The 21,582-nt window shown below is 37.2% G+C and overlaps 1 protein-coding gene across 2 annotated transcripts in view; it reads right to left on the bottom strand.

Annotated features, from left to right (window-relative positions):
• Positions 1-21,582, bottom strand: part of ksr2 (kinase suppressor of ras 2) — a 131,190-nt gene that overhangs the window by 32,978 nt on the left and 76,630 nt on the right. For both annotated transcript variants that reach the window (XM_055198438.2, XM_055198437.2), the window contains exons 9-16: positions 20,570-20,637; positions 20,092-20,109; positions 18,213-18,322; positions 14,679-14,847; positions 12,642-12,683; positions 10,135-10,201; positions 8,450-8,498; positions 5,631-5,998 (exon numbers count right to left, since the gene is read on the bottom strand). In XM_055198438.2, coding sequence (XP_055054413.1) covers positions 5,631-5,998; positions 8,450-8,498; positions 10,135-10,201; positions 12,642-12,683; positions 14,679-14,847; positions 18,213-18,322; positions 20,092-20,109; positions 20,570-20,637 — 891 coding nt within the window. The remainder of the gene's footprint in view (positions 1-5,630; positions 5,999-8,449; positions 8,499-10,134; positions 10,202-12,641; positions 12,684-14,678; positions 14,848-18,212; positions 18,323-20,091; positions 20,110-20,569; positions 20,638-21,582) is intronic.

Below are 21,582 nucleotides of genomic sequence, written 5' to 3'. Positions count from 1 at the left end.
TACTTTAAAAAATCGCAATCGCTTAAAATTCCATGTAAAACTTACTTTAAAAATCGCAATCGCTTAAATTGCCTAAAATTCCATGTAAAACTTATTTTTAAAAAAAACTCAATCGCTTAAATTGCTTAAAATTTCACGTAAAACTTACTTAAAAAATCGCAATAACTTAAATTGCTTAAAATTCCATGTAAAACTTACTTTAAAAATCACAATCGCTTAAATCGTTTAAAATTCCATGTAAAACTTACTTTAAAAATCGCTTTGCTTAAATTGCTTAAAATTCCATGTAAAACTTGTAAAAAAAAAAAGCAAACGCTTAAATTGCTTAAAATTCCATTTAAACCTAAAAAAAATCGCAATAGCTTAAATCGCTTAAAATTCCATGTAAAACTTACTTTAAAAATCACAATAGCTTAAAATTCCATGTAAAACTTACTTTAAAAATCACAATCGCTTAAATTGCTTAAAATCCATGTAAAACTTACTTTAAAAATCGCAATCGCTTAAATTGCTTAAAATTCCATGTAAAACCTCCTTTAAAAAAGTAAAAAAAAACGTATTGCTTTTCAGTTTTCAATATAGTAGTTATTTCAATAATTTAATACATTTATGTAATCTCATATGCAACTTGTATTAATTGGCTGCATTTCCATTATTGTGGTGCATAGCTTATGTTATATAAGATTATTTAAGTTACTCAATATTTGACTTTTGTTAAATTAATTTTTTTCTTTGTTACAACAGTCTTTTTAATTGTTTGCTTTTTTAAACATCTTTAAATTGTACATACAGTATTTACTATCTGCAATATCTTGTAATTCCTTGTCCCACCTGTTTTTCAGTAACCTTGAAACTCCTGTGTGTGCCAGGCTGTGGCTGGAACGGAGTCTCTTATCTGTAACCTGTTTATTGTTCTTGCTTCAGAATAAAACATCAAAGAGTTTTGGCCCTCCATGCATATTATGATTTGCAGCAGTCTAACTATATAATTTTTTAAACTCTTACTATCTTTTACAACATTATTTCATCAATATATAATACAGTTGTCAAACTAAAAGCCATTTTAACACTAACACTCATTTTATAGTTTTTGTTTAGTCTCATTAGAAGATGCAATTGAATCCCAATCCAATTATTAAAGGAATATTCCACTTTCATAAAGAAATCCAGATAATTTACCCACCCCCATGTCATCCAAGATGTTTATGGCTGTTTCTCAATTCCAAAAATGCAAAGAACGGACTTGCGTTCTTGTGAAGACGCAAGTCTCGTGAAGAACGAATTCAGAAGGTCGCGAGAACACAGAACGCACTTGTGAGAATTGAGATGTGTGCGAGCTTCCTGTTGGTCACCTGACCTCCCCAGATTTCAGCGCGCAAGTCTTCACTCGATGCATCCTCGATATCAAAAACACATCCGGGTATTTTCATGTTTCCTCTGAACTTCGACTGTTAATGATGACGTAGAGTGAGAAGACAAGGACGCAAGATCGCTCAAGAACGCATATTGAGAAACAGCCAATGTCTTTCTTTATTCAGTCGAGAAGAAAATACGTTTTCTGAGGAAAACATTTAAGGATTTTTCTCCATATAGTGGACTTTAGCGGACGTCAACAGTTTACAGTTTCAACGCAACTTCAAATGGCTCTAAATGATCCCAACCGAGGCATAAGGGTCTTATCTAGCGGAAGCTGCATTTAAAATGTTGAGGTCCACTAAAGTGCACCATATTGAGAAAAATCCTGCAATGTTTTCCTCAAAAAAATGTAATATCTTCTTGACTGAACAAAGAAAGACATAAACATCTTCGATGAGTAAATTCTGGGAATGTTTTTACACAAGTGGAATAATCCTTTAAATATATCCCATTGATCTTGGCTGTATGTCGAAGTGGCTAGATGGAAGTCTCTTCTCAGTGCAAAACATATTAAACAGCCTGCTTGGAGTTTGCAGAAAAACAGCTGAAGGACTCTCAGGCTTATTAGGGAACTCCAAGATGGCTTTAATGTGTTTTTCCCTGCAGGGTGGGGTGGAGGGGTGCAGTGATCGATGGCGTTCTTGAACTTGGCCCCATCTCCAAAACAGGATCTTTGGAGCGCAGTCAGATTGACCATCGAATTCATGCTCACTCTTACTAAGGCCTTTCTCCAACGATTGCTTAGTTTGGCCCGGTGACCAGATTTTGGAAGAGTCCTGGCTGTGCCAAACTTCTTTCATTTGAAAATTATGAAGGCCACTGTGATCTTGTGTGAACCGTCAGTGCAGCGAATTTATTTTTATTTTTTGCCTTTCCAGATCAGTGCTTTGCAACAATACAGGCTGACCTCATGACTTGGTTTTTGCTCTGATATGCATTGTCAGCTCTGAGGCCTTTTATAAAGAGGTGTGTGCCTTTCCAAATAATGTCCAATCAATTTTATTTACCAAAGGTCCCAGATTGAAACAAACCAGCATTTTGAGTTAAGACAGCCCAGCACATATGAATGTAAACGCAGCGGGTTGTGTAGTTAGGTCTGTCCATATTTTTCCAGCCGACATGGGCTGAATCAAACCAGGATTGTTTTTGTCTGAGAACTCTGACATCTGAAAGCATTCAATCGCTTTCCTTCACATTATTCTTTAGACATCCGGTCCTGACAAAATTGTTCAAATTAGGTTGAAAGCAGCGTCTAATGCGAGCTATGAGGTCGCAGCAGAGAAAAGAGTCAACTCGGACATAACTCACACCAAAATGTAGTTGATTTGAAAATTTCTAAAAAATATACAATAATAAAAGTACTGCATCATGAAGTTTATTTAATCTTATCGGCAGGACCACATGAAATTTGTGCATACAGTAAACTCAGCAGATTTACAGTCCTTCTCAAATTTGTACCCCAACATGCGTATTTGAATTTGAATATAAAAGTCCAGTCGAAGACTATGTCTATATCTTTAAAGATAACTTTCAAGATATAACTATATTAACATTCAAACCATCAAATAGAAACTTTACTTATTGATGACAACAGATGATAACGTTATATAACAATATGTTTACATTACATTTGTGCACAGTAGTTTTTCATTTTAAATGCGCAGGCCCTTCAGATGGGGAATGGATTTTGATGTTTCTGATGGATGTTAAAGGGATAGTTCACCCAAAAATGAAAATTCTCTCACTGTTAGACTTTTTATTGTATATATTACAGTACCACAGTGCCACAGAGTCACTTAATAAAAATTACTCGCTACACTCCCCAAGTAGCCTTTTCTTTTAAATCTGATGGTGAAATATTTATCCATAATCGCTTTCTTGTTTCTATCTACAATTCTCAATAAATTATTTACACTGCTGAAAAACAATTCACATTTTGAAATTTGCTTCACTGCTAAAAGCATAACAAATAAAATGTATTTCATTTCATAGATATATTTTATTTTTCCATTTTATATGCTTTTATAACACAGTTTTATTCAACTACAGTAGCATTACTGCTGTTGTTTTACAGCAGTCTACCGCAAATTCAAAACATACAATAAATCACTGTAAATTAAATGTCAATGCCCATAATGCAATGCATATTACAAGAATGAACTGGAAAAGAAAATGATGGTATTTTACTGGGCATGTTGTGGTAAGTAACTGTAGAAATTACAGTTAAGTCTAACAGTGCTCATTATTTACTCACGCTCCTGTATACAAACCTGTATAAATTTCTTTGTTCTGATGATCATGAGATATTTTGAGGAATGTTTGTAACCAAACCATTCGCGAGCCCCATTTACTTCCATATTCTTTTTCATGCTATGGAAGTGAATGGGCCTCAAAATATTTTCCTTCGTGTTCATGAGAACAAAGAAATTGATATAGGTTTGTAACAACATGAGAGTGAGAAAATTATGACAGAATTTTCATTTTTGGGTAAACTATCACTTTAATAATTTATAGCTGAAAAAATGCTCTGAAAGTAATCCCAACGATATCGTTCCTGTGTATATATCATTACAGTTGTGATGTGGACTCTCTTAAATTTAGAAGGATTTTTAAAACTATATCTTTATAGCTATTTTCCATTGTGCTAAAAAATTGTAGTACTTAGCATTTTTATCTTGTATCTAAAAATTCTTACAATAATTTAAGATATATTTACTTGAGAAGCAAAATAAGCTAGGAGATTTATGCCCCGTGTCAACCAAAGCATTTTTTCCTGAGGCCAGTGTATTTTTCAGTTGTTTTGTTCGTTTAAAAAAATGGTCGTCGCGAGTTGAAAAATGTTCAACTTTGGGGATAATGCTTGCCAATGTCAATTTTCACTCAGCTGTCCAATCACAATAGGACAGTGAAGGAGGGGCAGGACAAATACCACACCAACCAAATGGAGCATAGTACCACGATGGATAATCAAAGCAACCGAATCACTCAGCTAAAAAAACGCTGGGAAGTGCCCACAATTGGAGTTTGAGTTCACATTTCACGTCGTTTGCGCACACAAGTACGCTATTTTAAATGTAAACGTGCGGAAATCATGCTCAAATAGGGATCGGTGTGGACAATCTTTTTCCAGGCGCACCGCTGCCGCAGCAAGTTAAAAATAATTTTACTTTTTAGAATGCCCCACTGCAGGTCATGTGACAAGAGCTTCATCCTTTATTTACCAACATTGTATCATGTAAACACTGTATCATTCCATATAACCTAAAGATGGAGGAACAGCTGATCATAGCTGTACAAAGAAACCAGAGCTGTACGATCTGTCAAACGACTATTATTTTGACACAAATAGAAGAAACAATGCATGAAGACGCATTATCTATGGTGAGGGCGGCACATGGTTGCTTAGCAACGGCAGACGCTATGGGAGCGCAAGCAACCAAGCGCTTTGGAAAGGTTTTTCGCAGAGCAGCGTTTAACCGCCTTGGTGGAAAATCAAGTACGTTTATATTTAACAGAAGTAAACTTATTTGCCAGTGAGATAAGAAAAATCAACTTAATATACTCATTATTATTTTCAGAAAACAAGATTTATCTTTGGTCATTTTGCGTTTCAGGTAAATGTATCTCAATTTAAGCATTTTTTTTAAATATTTATACTGGAAACCAAGACAAAAAAACTAAGTAAGACATTCAATTTTTGCATTGCAAGGACAGTGCAATGTTATAACTTCAGTATAAATGGGGAAAAGAGCACTCAGCTGTATTGTGAGAAAAAATTGTCCAAAAAATGAGAATTCTGTCAGCATGACATGAAAATGATAGTCCACATTCATACTATTACTTACACTTGGTTGCTTTATTAAGTGTAAAGTGAGTCATAATGTACTGCCATTGTATTGAATTCACCCGGCCTGGCTATTCATTGAATCATCTGCTTTTATGCTCAGCTGAAGTAAGAAGGTCATACAGGTTCCAAATGTATGAGTGAATAAATTATGACAGAAATTTCATTTTTTTGGGTAAATGAATCATTTAAAATCTGTTAAAGCGTTGTCATTTTGTACAGCATATGATATTTTTTACTGTAAGATAAATTGATTTATTGTTTTCCTCATGAGTCACTTTGGATGAAAGCTAAATGCCTAAATGCATCTGCTCAATGCCTGATGTATTTAAATGTATTAAAGTGAGGTGCTGGAAATGTTTAGGATTACCTGGTGATGATGGCGAGATGAGGAGGTCTCATACACGCTCCCATGAACAGGACCACGTTCTCGTGCCGCGTGTTCCTGTACGCCATCACCTCCCTTTTAAACGCTTTCAGCTGTTCCTCGTTGTCTCTTTCAATGTCGATTAGCCGTATGGCCACCTCTCCGTGCCAGCGTCCATGGTAAACCTGTCCAAACCGGCCTTTGCCGATTAACTCGCCAATCTCCAGCTGTTCCATGGGAATGTCCCATTCCTGCAGGAAGATGCTGGTTTGGCTGGCCTTGCGCGGGAAGTTACGTGCGCATAGAAGGGAAAGATTCATCTCCTCAAACTCGTCCGCTGAGCCCTCCACCTCATCGTTGCCTTCCTCATTCTGGATGAGGAAGAAAATTTGATATTGTACTTGTGGATCTTGGTCAACTATCATCAACAATTCTTACAAAATTTTTAAACAGCAGTTAAAGTTGTAAGCTATATCTGCTTTCTGTAAAATGGAGAATGTTTGTTGTTTTGACAAACTGGATTGATGGAAGAAAAGAAAGACAGACAGATAGACAAGCAGACAGAGAGACAGAGATGCAGACACATAAATAGATGGACAGGCAGACGTAGATGGAAGGATAAAAAGATAGATAGATAGATAGATAGATAGATAGATAGATAGATAGATAGATAGATAGATAGATAGATAGATAGATAGATAGATAGATAGATAGATAGATAGATAGATAGATAGATATAGACATGGATGGAAGAACAGATCGTAGATAGATAGACATGCAGGCAGACAGACAGACAGATAGATATGACAGAAGGACAGTCAGACAAGAAGACATACACAAATAGATGGACAGATAGACATTGATTAAACAGCAGACAGACAGACAAGCAGACAGATAGATAGACAGACAGGCAGACAGATGGACAGACAGACAGATACATATATATATATAATGGACATATGGACAGACATGGACAGAAGGACAGTCAGACAAGAAGACATATACAGATAGATGGACAGATAGACATGGATAAAAGAACAGACAGACAGACCAGCAGACAGATGGACAGACAGACAGACAAGCAGACAGATGGACAGACCGACAGACAAGCAGACAGATAGACAGACAAGCAGACAGATGGACATACAGACAGATATAATGGACAGACATGGACAGAAGGACAGTCAGACTAGAAGACATACACAGATAGAAGGACAGATAGACAAGGATAAAAGAACAGACAGACAGACAGACAGACAGACAAACAAACAAACAAACAGACAGACAGATAGATATAATGGATAGATGGACAGCTATGGACAGAAGGACATACACACAAGAAGACACACACAGATTGATGGACAGATAGACATGGATAAAATAACAGACAGACAGACAGACAAGCAGACAAATAGACAGACAAGCAGACAGACAGGCAGATATAATGGACAGATGGACAGACCTGGACAGAAGGACATTAAGACTAGAAGACATACACAGATAGAAGGACAGATAGACAAGAATAAAAGAACAGACAGATGGACAGACAGACAGACAGATACATAGATAGATATAATGGACAGCTATGGACAGAAGGACAGTCAGACTAGAAGACATACACCGATAGATGGACAGATAGACATGGATAAAAGAACAGACAGACAAACAGACAAACAAACAAACAGACAGACAGAAAGACAGACGGATAAATATAATGGACAGATGGACAGCTATGGACAGAAGGACATTCACACAAGAAGACACACACAGATAGATGGACAGATAGACATGGATAAAATAACAGACAGACAGACAGACAAATAGACAGACAAGCAGACATACAGACAGACAGACAGATATAATGGACAGATCGACAGACATGGATAGAAGGACAGATAGACAAGGATAAAAGAACAGACAGATAATCAGACAGATGGACAGACAGACAGATAAATAGATAGATATAATGGACAGCTATGGACAGAAGGACAGTCAGACTAGAAGACATACACCGATAGATGGACAGATAGACATGGATAAAAGAACAGACAGACAGACAGACAGACAGACAGACAGACAGACAGACAAACAGACAGACAAACAGACAGACAGATATAATGGACAGATGAACAGACATGGACAGAAGGACAGTCAGACTAAAAGACATACACAGATGGATGGACAGATAAACATGGATAAAAGAACAGACAAGCAGACAGATAGAAAGACAAGCAAACAGATGGACGGACAGGCAGACAGACAGATATAATGGACAGACATGGACAAAAGGAAAGTCAGACTAGAAGACATACACAGATAGATGGACAGATAGACATGGATAAAAGAACAGACAGACAGACAAGCAGACAGATAGACAGACAGACAGACAGATATAATGGACAGACATGGACAGAAGGACAATCAGACTACAAGACATACACTGATAGATGGACAGATAGACATGGATAAAAGAACAGCCAGACAGACCAGCAGACAGATAGACAAACACGCAGACAGATGGACATTCAAACGGACAAATGGACAGACAAGCAGACAGATAGACAGGTAGATGGATGGAAGGAAGGACAAACAGACAAGAAGAAAAAATGACAGACTTACAGACATGGACAGAAGGACAGTCAGACAAGACATACACAGAAAAAATAAATGGACATGGATGAAAGAACAGAAAGACAGATTGACAGACAAGCAGACAGATAGACAGATTAGCAGACGGACAGACAGACAGACAGACAGATAGATAGACAAATAGATAGGATAGACAGACATGGATCAAAGATCAGACAGAAACAGTGACTCACATCAGATGTTGGCTCAACCTCGATCTGTAGTAGAGGGCTTACTTTGGTACTGTGTAAAGATAAAGACAATGAGTTTGAACTGTTATGAACCACTGCAGAATGAATGTTGGATTTTCACTGAGAAATAAATTAATTAAAATACAACATTACCTTTACATCTTAAAAGAATCTAATAATAAATGAGCTTGCTCATCTCCGCATTTACAATTTGTAAAAAAAATTCAGTGTTCACTCAGTACAGTTTCTGTCTTATAATAAATGGAGCTGTCTGTTATAGTTCAAGACAGCATGATGCTACAATAGCATTCCTCAAATAATTCTTAAAATTTGCAAAATAATAAGTGCATTTCTCAGAGCAATATCGAATTCATAGTCGCGGATGAATTGCCTGCGATAATGAATGGGATATTGCCTAGCTTTTTAGTGAACTACGGCTCTGTGTAGTAAATACCGCTCCATTTGAAAGCAGGTGATGGCGATTTATTACTAATCAAGGAACCGGCTTCACTGATGAGATGCGCATGACAATCACATGACAATTTATTGTGCAGCCCTAGAGTTTGGTTTGATTTATTTATTTTTGGGCCATGGCTGGACAGCTATTACATTTTCACTGACAGCCCAAATTTTGCCTCGTTTTAGTTTAACGTCTGGGTTGGACGTCTATTAGATGTCTTTTAAACGAAAATTCCTTGCTGGGTAAATTACCATATATTTACCAGAATTGCTTTAGCAGTAAATTCAAAAATGTGCTATTCACACATGCACAAAAGCTTATAATGAATGCCATTTAAAATATAGAATAAAAAATTACATGAAGTTGCAAAGCCAGTGAAGTAAGAGATGTGCAGTTGATCTAACATGTAATTATCATCACCCACAAAAAATCTAACTTAAAGCCTTATAAAATCAGTGTATATAAATACATACAAATATATAAAGTCAGACTTTTTTTAACATGCCTTTGTTTCGCTTGAAAAATATGTGACGACATCGCAGGAAGACTCTGTCAGCCCATTTATGTACCGTTCAGCTCTGTTAAACAATTCGTTTCAACTACACGGTATCTCATAATGCAACACACACACACAGGTTTGTGTATTTTGTGACTTTCCCGGCATGTTTTTTGATTTTCCATAGTTATTACATCTCGAATCGGTTATTTAAAGAAGTCATTTCTCTTTATGGGTCTTTGGGTTTTCCGAAACATCCGCGGATGCAGTTGACATCATCACTGTAGCGTGAAGTCAAGCCCCAATCTTCCTATGGCCAAGTTACATCCGCCTGCACACCACAAATGTGTTTGCTCCAATAATTTCAAGATCTAAAATGCTCATGTCCACTAAATAAACACAAGTCACACAGTGCAAGGCACCGTTTTCAAACATAACATTTCAGCCAGCCTATGCTGTGATATCAGTAAACAACCCTGAATGGTTTTGGCATGTCTTTAGAAGTGATGCAAAAGAGAATAATGCCGCCGTGGACGCCATCTGACCTCCGTCTGAACGACCGAAAAAGCATAGAAATGTTACGTAATCTAAATCCTGCATCCGGCTTGTTCAAAATCAAATAGGTCAAATTCTGAAAGCGGGTTCGTAAAGATTCAGATTCGAAATTCTCATAGGATGAGCCATATTTAACACAAACATTAAAGCCACAAAGACGAAATGACGCACACTTACCTGGGCTCAGACAACACAGGGTGCAGAATGACCTGAGGGGCCCTGCTGGGGACCTCAGGGGCCACATCTATAGAGAGAAAGAGCCAAACGATAAGTCAAGAGGGCAGAAAACACAAAGGGAATGACTCGGTTCTAAAAAGTCTATTTTTATAGATGGAAATATGCAGGGAAACTAACTAAACTGTGAAAAACAACATATTTGAATTTCATATTTGAAGATGCCTACTACACAAACGACTGAAATCCTATTATTGAGAATCATGAATTAATGGGGTCGTATTTTAACTAGTTCACATATGTTTTGTTAGTCATAACTTTGTTTTAGCATACATTTACACAACAACGTTCTAAAAACAGAAAGGTTTTCTTTTTGTTTTTTCCAGGGTTCCCACACCTTAGTTAACCTGAAATTCAAGGACCTTTCAGATCTAATACCCTTAAATTCAAGGACTTAATGTGGGGACACATTTCAAGTGAGAGCAAGGTTACATCGTGTTACCTTTTAAGATACATTGTTACAGTTCCCTTTTGAGGGAACTCACGCTGCGTCACTGCGGTGACACTTTTGGGACGCCTCCCGGGGTAAGTGCGTCTGAATGTGTATATAAAATTCAACCAATGGTGAGGCTTAACGTCAAAGACAGGGTGACGCGGGAGCCAGGAATTATATCGCTATCTGAAATATTGCCAAAGACGACGTTACAGGGACGCAGGAAGTATGGCAAGGGAGACGCAGCGTCTCGTTCCCTTCTCATGGAACAACAGTTACATACATTACCCAAGACGTTTTCATGTGTCAAACACAACTATGCAAAAAAGCATTTTGGTATGAATCAACATTTGAATAAAGAAGATATAAGCATTTAAAGCGAACAGTTTAGCATGTGTGCTTAAAAGGCTAGACATTTTATGATATTATTTTACACTACACAGGAAATAATATGGATTTTTTTCCAGAAAACTTCTTGTATAAAATAGATTCAAGCACTTTCAATGACCTGTATCTATGCATGTATATTTTCATAAACTTCCCAGGGCCTTGATTTTTTTCCCCCAGATTCACAAAGGATTTCAAGGACACTGTTTTTCCCTAAAAACAACAATAGCTTGTTTTCCATCCAAACAAAATTAAAATAAATTATGTGCACAGAAGAAGGAATGCAGCATTTTTGATGCAGGCACTAGCAGCAAGGGCATTAAGACGTCGCCGAGTCCCATATATGGTAAAGACAACGACAGCGGAAACAACTAGGCAGTCAGTCTCGTGGATTTGATGTTCGCTATGTCAGAATTTATTCAGCAAATATACTTCCATCTCCGATTATTCATAATTACTCTTTTTCGCAAAAGTCAAAAACCACAACAGGCGATAGTAAAAACGTTTTTGCGAATTAAGGGGTTTTTATTTAGAATTTGGCGTTTCCATTATTAGTTTTTAACGCAATACTTCAAAATGTGCATAAAATCATGGTGATGGAAACATGGCTAATGTTGTCAAAGTGATTCCCATTTACAGATCCACAAAAATGACTAAAAATCCTGTATTATGGACGCCAGGCCAATATTTGTCTATGTCACGCGATGTCAGAATTTGTAATACGCATTTACAAATACACGTTTTTGTAATTTACACATAAACGATAACGGTATTGCTTTTAAAAATGCACTTTGAGACAGGTTTTCAAAAGTTAGCATTTTCAGGCGACCACAATGCCATTGTCGTGTAAACGAACAGACTCACAAAAAGTTTTTTAGTTGAAAACGATGTTGTGTAAACATACCCTTAGTGACCATTTTCATCCTCTCTTTCACATGCAAAGCCAATTTAATTGATGTAACTTTTAAGATTTCTATGTAAATGTCTTCACAGCATGTGAAATCAAAACAGCTGTTAGTTAGGAGAAGTTTTGAGTCAAAGCCAACGTATGCCTACATAATACATCAAACTCTTTCACTTCAAAAGATGAATGAAAAGTTGATTTCTCATTACACTAATGGAGTTTTAATAGCTCCACACTATCCCACATCACGGCAAACACTTTTCGTTCAAAAAGCACAGGCCTGCCGGACAAAACCTGAAGGCGAAGTCGTGCTAATGATCTTTGTTGCCCACCTGCATTAACCTTTCTCTGGAACCTGCAAATTTGGCTTCATCAACCTTTATTCTAAACTATCAGGCTAGCAACACTTTATGGCTTTCCTGCCTCTATCCGTTCATCAAAAACATGTCGAGAGCTGAGGGCCACCCACAGAATACAGGCACTTATCAGCATTTATTTGTCAGCGAGGCACAGGCGACCTTGCCTTTAAAAGAACCATCATTAGGGAACACAGCATTGCTGGTTAAGAGAAGATAAGACGATCGAGCGAGAAAGAGAGGGGAAGAGGATGGGGGGTTGTTGAGCCTCCGAGAAAACATGGCATAAAAATTGACATCAAAAAAAGTTTGCCTCGGCATGTCGCACGGCATTATGGGTAGGGGTAATGACCAATTATGACGCACTTACCAGGGAAGATGAACTGCTGCCTGTATTTGTAGTAATGAGATGCTGAGAGGGGCACAGGAGGGAAGAAGACAGAATTCAATAACGCCTCATTATTGGTCTGTGATATTGCTCTGTAAAATTTGCCAGAGTTCATCAAAAACAAGCATGTGACAAAAGCATATTGACTGGTAGGATACACTGTGGAGTCTGAAAAGTCTGTTTCAAGTTTCATTTAAACACAGAAAGTTTTAGCATTTTAGTAAAGTAACTATACAAATATGTTTTTAAAGGGATAGTTCACCCACAAATGAAATTAATGTCATTAATGACTCACCCTCATGTCGCTCCAAACTCGCAAGACCTCCGTCCATCCTCAAAACACAGTCCAAGATGTTTTAGATTTAGTCCGAGAGCTTGTTGACCCTTCATTGAAAATCTACATACGGTTTACTGTCCATGTCCAGAAAGGTAATAAAAACATCATCAAAGCAGCCCATGTGACATCAGTGAGTCAGCCAGAATGTGCCGAAGCATCGAAAATACATTTTGGTCCAAAAATAACAAAAAATACAACTTTATTGTAAATGTCTTCTCTTCCGCGTCTGTTGTGAAGCGCATGCGCGAGACTAAAGTCACGTGACTGCAGTGAGGCGGATGACGTGTTATCCTCAGACATGTTTGCTGCGGGGTCTTTTTCAAACTTACAGCGTGCGTCTCCCTCAAACTGTAAACGAAACCCGGGCGCACAAAACAAAAAAACAAAAACAGCTGGGGCGCACCAGATAACACGTCAGCTGCGTCACTGCAGTTATGTGACTCACCACAGACGTGGAAGAGAAGACGATGAAGAATAAAGTCTTTTTTTTGGACCAAAATGTATTTTCGATGCTTCAACACATTCTAACTGACCCACTGATGTCACATGGATTACTTTGATGATGTTTTAATTACCTTTCTGGACATGGACAGTATATTGTATGTAGATTTTCAATGAAGGGTCAACAAGCTCTTGGACTAAATTCCTAAGATGAGCGGAGGTCTTACGAGTTTGGAACGGTATGAGGGTGAGTCATTAATGACATCATTTTCATTTTTGGGTGAACTGTCCCTTTAATAAAATATTGTATTGTTTCCATCACAGCAAACATGTTGCTTTTTGTAAGAGTGTTGAATTGATTAACATAGATAAAATTTTTGTAGATGAGTCCAATGAAATTTTGAAATTCATCTCAATTTAGAAATTAGAAGCTTCATTCAAATTATGTCTATAGTTGGAATGGTAGTAAACGTTTTCACGCAGGTTTCAGACTTTTGGAACCAATAATATTTTAGTTTTTCATTTTATTCGACTGAAATGGGGCAACAGATTCACAGTTCACTGGAAAATGAAAATTCACTTATAATTACTCTCATGCCATCTCAGATGTATAGAACTGAACACAAACAAATACATTTATATTTAATAAATGCTGTCATGTTATCTTACAATGAAAAAAGTGAGTTAAAAAAATCACTTAAATTGGTAAAAATTACTTCGCATTTTAACTAAAAAATTTAAGGTGAATTAAAAAAATAATAATAATACAACTGGTAACACCTAAAAAAATTTAAGTTGAAAAAGCTTGAAGTTATTTTTTAAGTTAATCCAACATTTACTTTTTACATTGCATCGTATATGGTACAATAACGCTCGTATCTGTTTGCTTCCATTTCAATGTTGCTAAATAAGCTCAAGTTATGAATCATTTTCTCCCACAGATGTATTGTTTCACTTCAAAAGACATATATTGACCTGCTGGAGTTATTTGGATTACTTTAATGATGGATGTGTGTGCTTTTCGGAGCTTCAACATGCTTGCTTCCATATAAGAAAATGACATGACGGCATTTTAATATAAAATTAATTATTTGTGTCCAGTCGAAGAAAGGAAGTCATATACATTTGGGATGACATGAGAGTAAATATGAAAAAATTTTCATTTTCTGGTGAACTGTTCCTTGAACCATATCGCAGAATGAATGAGAAGTAATATACAAGTGTATGTTTTGAATTGGTACCTATAAGGTTGGACTGTTTTTGCTGTCTGCCGCTCTGTGGTGAGGGATGCATAGGAGAGGGGGGCGTCGCGCTGGGTGGCAGCGGGGGTGCTGGGGATGATGGGGTGGATGAGGTGGTGGAGGAGGGGTTACTGCTGGAGTCAGGCTGGTACGGTACAGGGATGTGGTCCTGCATGAGCGAAGAAGATAAAGAAAGAGATTTCATAAGACACAAAACCACTCAAAAGCACAGTTACTGCTTGTTACGAGTATGGTCAGACATCAATACGCTCGACTTCACTCGCACGCTACAATAATGTTATATCAAAAAACACGGCTGGGGTGGCTATGCACCTCATCTCTCCTATGAATCCACTGGACTGAACTATAAAGACCACAGCTACAGTACAGTATGTATCAAAAACTGACCAACATCTGATCAGAGAGGAACACATTAATAGTCAATAGTGATGTCATACAATACAGCATGATTGAATGATATAAAGATGTGATTATAAACAGCAAAGAAAAGGAAAGATTTTACTACATTTTAAAGTTCTAATGACATTATGACAGAATGAATATATCACAATGAAATATAGAAACCATGAAAAAGTCATGCATAAAGAATAAAACAGAAACAAGTATTTAGAAAATTAAGCCATACTTAAAGATCCTGAAAGTGATTTTGTACAGCATAATGTCTACAAATATGCAAAATGACTCTCTGTTTTCACCAACATGATCTCATGGAAATCCGTGTTATAGTCATGGAAAATTTAATCACTTTATCCGTATCCATGCCACAGATTTTTTTCCATGCCGGGAGCACGAATGTCTTTTCCGTGTCACTCCCACGGATTTCTCGTTTTATTTTATGTATTGTTTTCTCATTGTTTTTTTCCTATTTTCAAATCATTGTTGCTTGGGGTTGGGGTTAGAGTTGGGGTTTGGGTTAGGATGTCAAAAAATGTAACAGAAGGTGATTCTACCCCATCCCCCCCCCCAAAGCGACAATGGTAAGAAAAATAGGGGGGAAATAAGAAAACAATACATAAAATGAAACGAGAAATCCGTGGGAGTGCCACGGAAAAGACATCCGTGCTCCCGGCACAAAAAAGCTGAATTTCTTGACATGAACACCGATAAAGTAATAACATTTTTCGTGACTATTACAAGGATTTTCTTGAGATTTGCCGTGCATGCACAGTAGTAGCTAAAAATTATGTCCAACTTTGAACAATTAACATCTTTGCTCTTTATTTAAATACTTTTTTAAAGATGCATTAAAATTGTTGAATGCACATTGATCCGGACATAGACCGGGACAATAAATATAATATATAAACTAGGGTGACCAATACGCGCCATTCTTCCCAGACGCGTCCTGGCCAGGATTTCGGGTTCATCTTCCGAAAGTCATATTCGATGACCGCATACCTCATAGAGGATTGTTATTATTATTATTATTACAGAAAAGCAACCGTTACATTTTAAGGTAAGAATGAAACTACAATAGAGGATTGTTATTATTATTATTATTACAGAAAAGCAACCGTTACACTTTAAGGTAAGAATGAAACTACAATTGTATGTCTTATGTTTTTAACTGAATGGCATATGCGGTCAAACAAATACAACTTCCGGAAGACGCACCGAAATCCTGGCCAGGACGTGTCCGAGAAGAATGGCACGTATGGTCACCCTAATATAAACAGAAGAGGATCAACAAATATTAATTACAGATGAAATTGTAGTCAATGCTTACTTTTATGCTTGTGAGCATTTTATTTTTCTATGCTTTTTTATTTGAATAAACCCCAGATTTTCCAATACACTGGTGTTTTGCCTCTAGACCAAATAGTTTTGTCCAATAAATACCGTAAACGTTTAGTGTTTTGTCTTTTTTGTATTATATACCTAGAACTGCAACTATCGACTATTTTTTCAACCTATTAATCTATCGATTATTTTTTTGATTATACTCTAATGATTTTTTATATATATAATTCACCAACAAATAATAAATGTAACATCTGCCATTAATGCCAACATTTTATTTAAGTATTCGCACACTTTTGATCGTGTTCTGGGTGTTTGGTATAACGCCTGATTGTCAGTATTACGCGGAGCTGAAGCCGCTATCATTTCAAATTGTAAACACTTCGACGCGTCGACACATTTCCGGCAAATCAGCGTAATTATGTCATCGACTAGTTGTCGTTCCAGCCCTACATATACCTCATGATTTGATGGATTAATCTAACCTGAGGGAGTTATAATAGGAAATATTATACAGATTATCTATCCTGGATATACATTTTGCACACTACTGTATTTAGAGGAGGGAGTTTTGGAGATATGGGAGTTTCTAATTTAAATCTGGTGCTGATTCTGAATTCTGGAGCATCCCATAGCCCAAATCGTAAACAAGTTTGATATTAACGGCTCTTGATCGAGCTGGCTCTGTGTGCAAGCTTTAACCGAATGTTGCATGCTTTAATGCTGAATCAAGACACCCACAAATGAAAATTAAATGAAAGAGGAGTACTGAGAAAGAATATCGACTTGGACAACTATGGCGACAGTACAAGTGCTTTTATAATGTAAGAACTACAACAACATTTGTTTTTCTCAAGTCATGTTTGATATCGCATTTCTGTGAGATCTCACGTTACTTTGAAATCATTACTACAGTCGTTACATGTGTGATCTCACGGCCTGGTCGAATCATCCAGAGTGTGTGTTCTGAGGTTTATGTTGTTAAAAATCACCTCAAACTGTCCTTACGTCTGTGGTCGCCCATGGATTTAAAATCGTTTAAAATGTAAAAATCGTCCAGTGTGTCCCAGGCAGTGGCGGCCGGTGACTTCTTTTTTCGAGGGCACTCGATGCGAAGTTCGTCACAACATGTATGTAGCCCGTCGTGTGTGGTTCTTAATTTCAAAATATGTGTTTTGTGCATCAAGAGATCCTGTGTTCATCATGTGTCTTGTCAAAATAAGTGCCTGCTGCAGACGCGTCTAAAGGGTTTATGATAAAAGAGTTTACTGTTAAGGGAGTGTCTTGCGTGTATTTTGTGAACGTGAGTGTCTCTTTTATCATAAACGGTTTTGACGCGTGTGCAGCAGGCACTTATTTTGACAAAACACGTGATGCACATGGTTCACATAACACAACAAACACTTATTTTAAATTAGCGCCCCTCGGATGAGCCGTCACGAGCTGCCACTGGTCCCAGTCATAAGATATCCTTGAGCGAAATGCTGGTTGGTGTTAACATGACATCTTTCATTTTTGGAATAAACATAACAGTAATTTACATTACATTACTTGGATGTAATCTCCTAAATATTGCAATTGGAGTTCTGATCATGCCAATGTAGTAAACCAATTGTGTCAGAAAAGACAGGAGGGATGTTTACTGTTTGTCTGCCTGAAACTGTCGGTAATAGTGTTTGCTTTAGATAGAGGAAGAAGAAGCACTTGACTTGTGTTTGTTTGATGGCCCAGAACTAATATTGAACCAACAGGGACTAACTAAAAAAGTCTTACCTTGTTGATTTTGTTGGTTTTAGGGAGCGTCTGGCTAATGTGGAGATCTGAGTACCTGAGGGGGTTGTTTATGTCACATGGTACCGACTCAGTCCTGACGAGTTGACGAGCTGAGAGAGAGGGAGAAAGAAACAGCATAGTATCCACGGTAACAGTAGGCAGTTGTCACGGTAACAGGAAAACTCTAAAAACTCTTGTCACATTTACATGGAAAGGCCACTAAAGCATAAAATATATACTAAAATGCAATATAAAGTGCAATGTATACTAATAATGCAATATATACTAAAGTCTCTGGTGCATATCAGACATGACATATATTGAGATATATTGGCAACAGTAATGACTGGCATATACACTCACCTAAAGGATTATTAGGAACACCTGTTCAATTTCTCATTAATGCAATTATCTAATCAACCAATCACATGCCAGTTACTTCAATGCATTTAGGGGTGTGGTACTGGTCAAGACAATCTCCTGAACTCCAAACTGAATGTCAGAATGGGAAAGAAAGGTGATTTAAGCAATTTTGAGCATGATATGGTTGTTGATGACATATCTGAGTATTTCACAATCTGCTCAGTTACTGGAATTTTCACGCACAACCATTTCTAGGGTTTACAAAGAATGGTGTGAAAGGGAAAAACATCCAGTATGCGGCAGTCCTGTGGGCAAAAACGCCTTGTTGATGCTAGAGGTCAGAGGAGAATGTTCTGACTGATTCAAGCTGATAGAAGAGCAACTTTGACTGAAATAACAACCGAGGTATGCAGCAAAGCATTTGTGAAGCCACAACACGCACAACCTTGAGGGCGGATGGGCTACAACAGCAGAAGACCCCACCAGGCATCACTCATCTCCTCTACAAATAGGAAAAAGAGGCTACAATTTGCACATGCTCACCAAAATTGGACAGTTGAAGACTGGAAAAATGTTGCCTGGTCTGATGAGTCTCGATTTCTGTTGAGTCATTCAGATGGTAGAGTCAGAATTTGGCGTAAACAGAATGAGAACATGGATCCATCATGCCTTGTTACCACTGTGCAGGCTGGTGGTGGTGGTGTAATGGTGTGGGGGATGTTTTCTTGGCACACTTTAGGCCCCTTAGTGCCAATTGGGCATTGTTTAAATGCCACAGCCTACCTGAGCATTGTTTCTGACCATGTCCATCTCTTTATGACCACCATGTACCCATCCTCTGATGTCTACTACCAGCAGGATAATGCACCATGTCACAAAGCTCGAATAATTTCAAATTGGTTTCCTGAAAATGACAATGAGTTCACTGTACTAAAATGGCCCCCACAGTCACCAGATCTCAACCCAATATAGCATCTTTGGGATGTGGTGGAATGGGAGCTTCGTGCCCTGAATGTGCATCCCACAAATCTCCATCAACTGCAGGATGCTATCCTATCAATATGTGCCAACATTTCTAAAGAATGCTTTCAGCACCTTGTTGAATTAATGCCACACAGAATTAAGGCAGTTCTGAAGGCGAAAGGGGGTCAAACACAGTATTAGTATGGTGTTCCTTAATCCTTAAGGTGAGTGTATAGGCTATAGTAAATGACTTTTAGCTGTTAATCTTAAAGTATATAATTTTATACTATTTATTAGTGAAAAAGTCATCTTTTTGGGAAATCACTACTACTAGCAAAATCATGCATCATGGTTCGTGCCTAAAAGCAAAGTTTAGAGGACAAGCCCCCAATTTTTGTAAAATTACTGCTTCTTGACATATTTGGGAATTTTAATGCACCCAGATGTTATACCCACCCTTTCTTACAAGGCAACATGTGAGAGAACCTATTTATTGTTAAATAAAGCTGTGAAATACAAAAACACTGTGAGGAGCACAAAAGTGAACTCTTACTTTGAGACGTCCCTTGATCTTCAACATCAAGAAGTAGAGAAGAAGAGACGGTGAAACAGGATACAGTCAAAGAGAACAAGAGCAAGCAGATGGGTATAAATTAAAAAGTTGAACATTACCCATAATGCTTCACAGGACATAAGACAAATTGTTTGTTTTGTGCATTAATGCAAAGCGGTAAGCAGATGTGAAGCCGCCAACAATGAAAGTCTTTGAAAAACACATTGACATTGTTCTGACTACAATTATTGTTTATATTTCCTTCCTTTAAGTACAAGCCTCAATGTTTCCTGAATAAGATAAGGTATGTAATTATTTAATTTCGCTTAGTTGAACAAAAAGGAATTTAAGTTGCATTGGGCATAAAGGACACTGCTGTGTTTGAAGGCATATCTGTACCATAATGAACAGCGTACAGTATTTACAGAATTACTGTAAGCTTTTAATGAGCAAAAAAAAGCTCTGAACAAGTGCTTACCTCCTCTGTGGTAAATGAGTAAATGGCAGGGTGGCGCTTCTTTGGTGCATTTGTTGTGGCACTTCAATCTGTCAGGTAAAACCATGACGGAAAGCTTTATTAGTTTGCTCTCGTAAAAGTAAATTAATGAATATTCAAAACAAATACTTAAAATGCAGCTTTCGTTTTTTGAGGGTGTCAAAAGCCCTTAAAGTATCTTAGTAACAAGATGCCAAAGTCTAGGGTGGCAGAGTGGAAATGACTAGGTAGGTAATTTATTCAAATCATCTTTTAATGATAATGATAATTACGCTCAATTTGAATGTTCAGACACTACTGCAAAATCAAAACAACATAAAAAATTGCTGTGCATTCTAAAAAGGCTTTGATGCAAACAAAAAACATAAAAAATTATATGCTAAGTGTTCACAAGCTAAAAATAAATGTAAGCTTTAAAAGACTTGCAAAACAATATAAAAAATAAAAAGCATGAGTACTGTATATATTAGGGATACAGCGATACCGAATTTCTGTGCCGGAACCGATATCGACTACTTAGAATGACATCTAACGGTACTTATAGATCTGATATTTTCGCATTTTGCACCTTGTTTTAAATTATGATGTCATGAAATTCTAGAAGTGCAGACCGTACAAACAGGTACCGATATTCGATTACTTAGAATAACATCTACAGGTACAAATAGATACCAATAGTTTCGCATTTTACACCTTGTTATATATTAAGAATGCACTGATACTAAATTTCTGTGCTGGTACCGATATACAATTACTTAGAATCCTAGAAGTGCAGAATGTACAAACCGGTACCGATATTTCATTACTTAGAATGACATCTACCGATACTGATAGATACCGATAGTTTGGCATTTTACACCTTGTTTCACATTATGATGTCATTAAATCCTAGAAGTGCAGAGCGTACAAACCGGTACCGATATTTCATTACTTAGAATGACATCTACCGATACTGATAGATACCGATAGTTTTGTCATTATACACCTTGTTTCAA

Source organism: Misgurnus anguillicaudatus, chromosome 22 (genome assembly GCF_027580225.2).
Source record: "Misgurnus anguillicaudatus chromosome 22, ASM2758022v2, whole genome shotgun sequence".
NCBI lineage: Eukaryota > Metazoa > Chordata > Actinopteri > Cypriniformes > Cobitidae > Misgurnus > Misgurnus anguillicaudatus.
Note: the sequence above shows the minus strand (reverse complement) of the source record. Positions and strands in the feature narration are given on the sequence as shown.